Source organism: Podarcis melisellensis (genome assembly GCF_964234715.1).
Source record: "Podarcis melisellensis genome assembly, chromosome: 10".
NCBI classification, from domain to species: Eukaryota; Metazoa; Chordata; class Lepidosauria; order Squamata; family Lacertidae; genus Podarcis; species Podarcis melisellensis.
In genome coordinates, this window is record NC_138542.1 from 52,918,966 (window position 1) to 52,926,230 (window position 7,265).

The 7,265-nt window shown below is 44.1% G+C and overlaps 1 protein-coding gene across 3 annotated transcripts in view; it reads left to right on the forward strand.

Moving 5' to 3' along the window:
• The window catches only part of GNPTAB (N-acetylglucosamine-1-phosphate transferase subunits alpha and beta), a 124,195-nt gene extending 118,354 nt beyond the window's left edge, over window positions 1-5,841 (forward strand). For all 3 annotated transcript variants that reach the window (XM_081928174.1, XM_081928172.1, XM_081928173.1), the window contains 3 exons: window positions 1,948-2,115; window positions 2,824-2,914; window positions 3,814-5,841. In XM_081928174.1, coding sequence (XP_081784300.1) covers window positions 1,948-2,115; window positions 2,824-2,914; window positions 3,814-3,891 — 337 coding nt within the window. In that variant the 3' untranslated portion in view covers window positions 3,892-5,841. The remainder of the gene's footprint in view (window positions 1-1,947; window positions 2,116-2,823; window positions 2,915-3,813) is intronic.
• The last annotated feature ends 1,424 nt before the right edge of the window (window positions 5,842-7,265 follow it).

The following is a 7,265-nucleotide window of genomic DNA, read 5'->3' on the forward strand; positions in this document are numbered from 1 at the left end:
AACTACCGTATTTTTCGCTCTATTGGACGCACCGGACCACAGGACGCACCTAGTTTTTAGAGGGGGAAATCAAGGAAAAAAATATTATCCCCCCCCCCCAGCCCCAAAGAGCAACGGACAGGCTGCACGCAGCCTGTCCACTTCTCCCAGAGCTCCTCGGGGCTGCGGGGGAAGCCCGGGTCCCCCCCCCAGCCCCAAAGAGCAAAGAAGCCAAGACAGCGCGCGGGATCCATAGCCGCGCAACTTCTCCAGCCAGGAGCTAAACCTCTCCAGTGCAGCTAAAGAAGAAGACAAGGCAGCAAGCGCGATCCATCCCTGCCTTGGCTTCTTCTTTAGCCTTGCGCAGCATCTTTAGTCTTGCGCAGTGGGATGGATTGCGCCCGCTGTCCACCGGGGCTGGACTAGATGACTCCTAGGGTTCCCTTCCAACCCTGCAATGACCTCGGAAGGTGTTTGGGGTCTCCACCACTGGAGGCTTTTAAGCAGCGGTTGGGGGACCATCTGCCTGGCGTTCTTTAGCTGTGATTCCTACATTGTGAGGGGGCTGGGCTAGATGACCCTTGGGTGGCCCTCCCAACTCTATACAGTCCTACAGTTCTGCGGCAGGAGATCCACAGCCACTTCACACAATGCTCACTCCCAATTTTCATCTAAGAGACATGTGGCTTCAGTGTCTAGGTAGGTACCCCCCTACCTGCCACACTTCCCCCACCCCACTTAAGCTGAGGGAATTCCTGCCCAGAGAAGCTCCCAGCAATCACGGAGGAGGAATCCGCTGCAGCCTTGAGCAGCGGAGGATCCATGGTCCCCTTCCTTCTCTCCTCCGTAGTTGCTTTGAAGGAGGAAAGTGGGAGAGGAGCTGCTTACACGGGTGTAAGCTGCTCCCCTCCCACTTTGCTGCTTCAAAGGGAGCCCGGGAGGAGGGAATCCACTGCAGCCTCGAGCAGCGAAGAGGATCCATGGGTCCCCTCCTTCCCTCCTCCGTGGTTGCTTTGAAGCAGGAAAGTGGGAGAGGAGCTGCTTACACGAGTGTAAACTGCCCCCCTCCCGCTTTCCTGCTTCAAAGCAATTACGGAGGAGGAATCCACTGCAGCCTCGAGCAGCGGAGGATCCATGGTCCTCTTCCTTCCCTCCTCCGTAGTTGCTTTGAAGGAGGAAAGTGGGAGAGGAGCTGCTTACAAGAGTGTAAGCTGCTCCCCTCCCACTTTGCTGCTTCAAAGGGAGCCCGGGAGGAGGGAATCCACTGCAGCCTCGAGCAGCGGAGGATCCATGGTCCTCTTCCTTCCCTCCTCCGTAGTTGCTTTGAAGGAGGAAAGTGGGAGAGGAGCCCGGGAGGAGGGAATCTGCTGCAGCTTCCCCCACCTCCCGCAGAAGCCGAACGCTCTTTAAAGGGGCTGTGCGGCTTCTCCTGGCTTTTCTGGGAGGTGGGGGGATTCCCCCACCTCGTAGAAAAGCCCGCAGGAGCCACGCAGCCTTTAAAAAGGGTGCCGCTCTTGGGGGCTTTTCCCCCAGGAGGGAGAAGGGACTGCTGCAGCCAGTCAGTCCCTTCTCCCTCCTGGAGAAAAGCCCGCAAGAGCGCACGAAGCTCTTGAGGGCTTTTCCCGCCTGCCTCCCCCCTGCATTCGCTCCATAGGACGCACACACATTTTCCCTTGCTTTTTAGGAGGGAAAAAGTGCGTCCTATGGTGCGAAAAATACGGTATATAGAAGGATTGCTTTTGCAGGAATCATATATTTCTACACAAAACTGCTGCTATTTTATGATGCATTATTATGTACAATAAATACTCTGAAACTTTATTATTTTGTATGCAAGAGCGACCCAGGCTACTGAAGGTTTTTAGAAAACAAATTGAGATATGGAAGTGTGTCGTTTGCAGATAATAGCTTACTACTTGTCCCAACCAATAAGGACGTTGGTTTTCTTGATTTTTTTTCCCCTCTCAGAAAATTTGTTTGCCTCAACGACAACATTGATCACAATCATAAGGATGCTCAGACAGTAAAGGCAGTGCTTAGGGATTTCTATGAATCAATGTTTCCCATACCATCCCAATTTGAGCTGCCCAGAGAGTATCGGAATCGTTTTCTTCACACCCAGGAGCTTCAGGAATGGTAAGTGTTTCAGAACCCTTGAAATGAGCATACTGGGGCTGCAATCTTCAGGATATTGTTCGGCCGGTTCAAAATGTGGCCACCGGATTCCTGATCGGTGTTTTGCAATCTGCTTTAACAACACCTACATTATATCAGTGTGTTTCTGGCTCCCAGTGAGTTTCTGGTCTGAATTTAAAGTGCTGGTCTAAACCTTAAAAGCCTTAAATGGTTTAGGCCAGAGCTATCTGATGGACCTCCTGCACTTATATTATCCTGTCCACACACTGATATCTCAGTTGGAAGCCACTTCCTAGATCTATGAAATAGAGAACCATAAGAGAAAGAGAGGTGGCTCCACACTTTTGGAACTCTCTCACAGTAGAATTGTGACAAGCAGCTACATTTCAGGCTTTCCATCAGGCCTTAGACTCTCTTGTTTTCATTTACCTTCCCTGAGCAATATTTTGTTCTGGTCACCAGAGAAAGCTGGATTTTTATTATGCTTCTGGAGTTCTGAATTTGTTTTTAACTTTTTGAGCCTGATTGATTCTTGGTTTTGGTAATAATTGATTTTTTTTAATTCTTGTAGTTTTTGTTGCTTCTAAAATGCTTTGAATTGGCTTTTACTGGAAAAGTGACATATAAATATTTTAAAATAAATGTTGTGTTTCTAGGAATATATAGATATTTAATACTATTTTGTTCTTTTAAAAATGCTGTGTTTAGGAGGGCCTACAGAGACAAGCTGAAGTTCTGGACGCATTGTGTGTTGGTGACATTGATTGTGTTCACTGTCACCTCATTTTTTGCTGAGCAGGTAAAAGATACAATTTTATGCAAATATTAAACTTTCTTAGGATATCACTCTTGCTAAACCATATCACGAAAAGTCCCAGTAAAGGGTTTTGTAAAATATATTAATCCAGGGTTGTTGTTTTAGCCTGTTTGCACCAGCTGCTGGACGTCACATAAAACGAGTTCAGCAAAGGTTGTGGAGAAGCAATGGTGGAAAAGGTAGCAGTGGAGAGAGCAGAGAGTTGACTGGATGGCTTAAATCGCTCCCTGCAACTCTGATTCAGTGAGAGACACTGAGACTACACTCATAAGAACAAAAGCATTCAGTAGATGTTAGTCCTGTTGGCATTCCTTACATCTTTATAGCTGGAGTCAGTTTCTGTTGCTTCAGTTCAATTAAGATTAGATCTTCTTTGCATGGGTGAGCATTTAAGGAACAGTGCGCATAAACAGGTGTGGGAGTTAATCTGGCTAAAAAGCTGGGTCCAGGAATAAACACATCACATTCTCAATAATACCAAATATCTATTCTGGAGGGAGGGTGTATGAGGAGGACTGAATCCAGTCTTCTGTTCCTCAAATCTTCCCCTTCTCCAGGTAAGTGCTATTGCCAGCAAATTGGTGTGAGATGCACATAAACTCCTGGATCAAGTGAGGAAATGTATACAGGAGCCACTCTTGAACATGCATGTTACTGAGGCATTTATGTGTAAACATATGCTCCCCAGTTTGCCCCCACAAGATGCATTATGTTATGAAGTCTGTTCTGATCTCCAGAGGTGAAATAGTCTGCCATGGAAATAGCTGTGCCAGGCAGAGGCATCCTGGGAAGGAGGGGAATGGACAAGAACAATGTGACTGTTTTGATTTTGCCAAGTATTAATTTGCGCGCACACACAAAAGTGTTCTTTATTTTTTCAGTTAATAGCCTTCAAACGAAAGTTCTTTCCAAGGAGAAGAATTCAAAAAGAAGTTTGCCCTGAAAGAATGAAGGTCTAGAAGACTTCTGTTGTAAATCAGTCTACCTCAACATGTGATGAGCATGTACAATGTTTCGTCTCTCAGAAGTGTCTTGATAGTTGTGTGCCGGGCATGAACAGAAGTGTCACCGTCCATTACAGCTTTTGTGGCTCTGTGTATGACACCTATGCTATTGAACAGCCAGAGAATTGGGCCCCTAGGAGGATTGGTGAGGTTCTGGATCCAGAAGACCCAAAGCCACCAGTGCCCAACCCTATTTTGTGACTTTAGCACTTGCTACTGCCAGTGCGGGGAAGCTGCTGGTAGTAGCTTTCCATGTAGTTGTCTGAAGCTGGGACCAGTGCAGGCTTGGCAGACAGGCAAATATTCACCATCCTAACCATTGCCCAGCTATCAGCATAAGAGGGGATGTTTTAGGAATGTGCTCTTACAGACAGTGTGAGGAAGGGTTGTGCTGCCAGCTCTCAGACGGTTGCAATTCACAAACATAATTTCCGGAGTGCATTATCCTTTTTTATAAAAAGGGTTACTGAAAGAAACATAGCTGCATTTGTTGCAGTAGCCTTTGCCAACTAAATAATAATGTTGGATATAGAATCTTCTGTTAGATGTGTCCCTGAGCTTGCATCCCAAGGCATTTGATGTGCCATTGACCGTTCAGTCAGTTAACCTTTCCCTCTATGTTTTGAACAGTAAAGCACAGCTGTAAACTTGCCTCTTGAGTACATGGAGGGCGGGATATGAACTGACTCCCACAACACCCCATTGTAACTGCCACATACACAATTTCTCAGGCCTTGTTATGTTATATATTCCCCATGGTAGCCAGTCCATTGACTTACCATGTTTGTTGTTCCTCAGGCTCCTGGCCTATAGGCTACTTTGAAAGAGCAGGACGAGAGCTCCACATGGAAAGCATAAGAGAAAATGAGCTTCTGGGGGTTTCTAGGAAAGTCCAGGTATCCCTGTTAACACAAATCCCTGATTGGAATAGCAGCAGCTTGATGTAAGGGTAGTCCTAATGTAGATCTTTTGAGCAGCTGTGCATCCAGCTCTTCATGTGCAAAGGAACAGGATAGTAGCCTTCGCGTCTGTCCCCACCCCTCTTCATTCTGTAAAGTATCTCTAAGGCGGATTCATCTATAGAATGAAGGATTAGAATGGTGAAGTCCTATTTGCTAGATTGTTCTGCTGCTAGACTATGAAAAAATGGTATTTTAATACATTTGATTCTTTTCTTTGTATAATGCCTTTATTGATCAAAATGTAAACTGCAGCTCAATCTACTCCATTCAGTTTCTAGAAACACTAGTAAGAATTGTACGCCTAATTAAAAAAATTAGGGCTATAAACAAAAGGGGCTTGGCTGCATTATGTGTACAAGCAGTGTATATTTAGCAGCAAAAGTGCCTCTCCATATAAGTTTTCAATACTTTGTATTGTTTTAACGGTATAACTAAGAGCATGACACTCAGCCATTTTTTCATATCAAGCATTCATTTTCAAAAATTCGGATATACAGTAGTCTAGTGATCTGCCCTATTATGTCAAAACAAATCTCAGACCAGGAAAAGAAAAGGGATTTTTGTCCCAAACAGATTATTTTAAAAGAAATGTCTTTAATCATGATATTAACAACTTTTCAGGACTATAATCACCTCAGTAATTATTTTATCATGAAGATGGGGGATTTTCAATGTACATGTGCTGTAAAATATGTGCTTTCTTTTAACAGATGTTTTTGATTTAAAAATGTTATATTGTGTGTGTGTCAAGAAAAATGATCAAGTATTTAATGCTCTGAAAAGTGGTTAAGTATTTTTAAATCAAAAAGGCACCTTATTCTTTATCAAGTGCATACACCTAATTTTTAAAGAAATAAATCTAGTTCAACTTCTTTAAAATGCTACTTGTTTTGCCTGTCTTAAAAAGCAAAGCTTCATTTCACAATAAACTTTAAAGCAGCAATTGCATTGTGGCTCTACTCACAACACTGAACTATGTTGTTTTGTGTCCACTGGAGTTCTACTGTGGACAATATTGTCCACCCGCACCCTGGTTTGTGTCTACTATAGTGTGTAGTGACTTCCAAATTAGGAAGACCGTGATTAATGCTAACTAGTTTGTGTCCAAATCGAAATCAAACTTGACTTTGGTAAATACAGTTACTCTGTCAAGCAGTTCATTAGTCCAATATTTAGGGTTGGCAAGTAAGAAATTCTAGACTGGGTTCAAGTTCAACTGTACATAGAGAGCTAAACTAAATGTTACACACAGATGCACACCTGACTGTTTTAAAAGAAGAAGAAAAAGTTTGAGGACAGCATCAGTGGGGGACCAGGAATGGGAAAGTAGCAAGGCTAGAGGAGAGTACAGGTATGGAAAGTACAATTTTATCCTATAAACTGGAGCAATCTTCCAATGGATTTATGGTGGTCCTGTCTCATTTTCTGTCCATTTTCTCCCACTTTTCACCTTGTGTTGGCTCAAGCAGTTGTACTCGCAGTGTGAAGTCCCTTTCACTCCTCTCCTGAGTATATGCATTGACCATTTGGAAGGAGCACAGGATTCTACCCACAGATCCTGACTTGCGCATCAGCAAAAGATGTGAAAGAGTATTTATGCTCAGGAACAGGATGAGCAGGTGCAATCCAGTCCACATGTTTGGTAAAGAACTGGAGATAAAGTGTGAAAAACATCATTGTTTACACAATGAGAGTTAAGTAGTGGGATGGATTGTACCATTGTGCAGATGGGGGTTTATAAGAAGCAGACTGCTGGAAGCTTTCTCCTGATTGAATAGTATTTTTACTTTCAGTGAGGGTTGTTGTTTTTTCTTAATCATAAAAAAATGGCAGTCTGTAGTGCTACAAGGCGGCTCCTTTTGTTGCTGGCACCCAACTTTCTCGAAAGACAGTGTGCATCTCCGGGGGCGAAGTCAAACTGCTGCATTGGCAGCACCAAAGGTGCAAGTGTGTTGGTCCGCACCCTGCACTCATCTTGGGGGCCCTCCAGGCTGATCCAGTATTATGCACATGTTTTTGGCACAATAAAAGTGCATTCCTGGGTTTCTTCTGCTTTATTCCCGCCCCCCCCTGCTACTTCCCCAATGCTACCACCTCATTGATATCTGAATGGACTAACGCACAACAAAAGTAGAAAAAAAATTAAGTCAGAACATTTGGGTCCCTTCAGATGTCTTTTTTCATGTCACGTTCATGTTGATTGGTGATCACGATACTTTTGACAGTCACATTTTGCCTTCTCAATACTGTTAGCACCTGCAACTATTGTGGGGCGATTACACTGCTTCATTTCCAATCAGTATCTCTGGTAGCTTCCTGTTTAAAACCCATATTTTTAATATATGGGCGTATCCAGAATTTATTGGG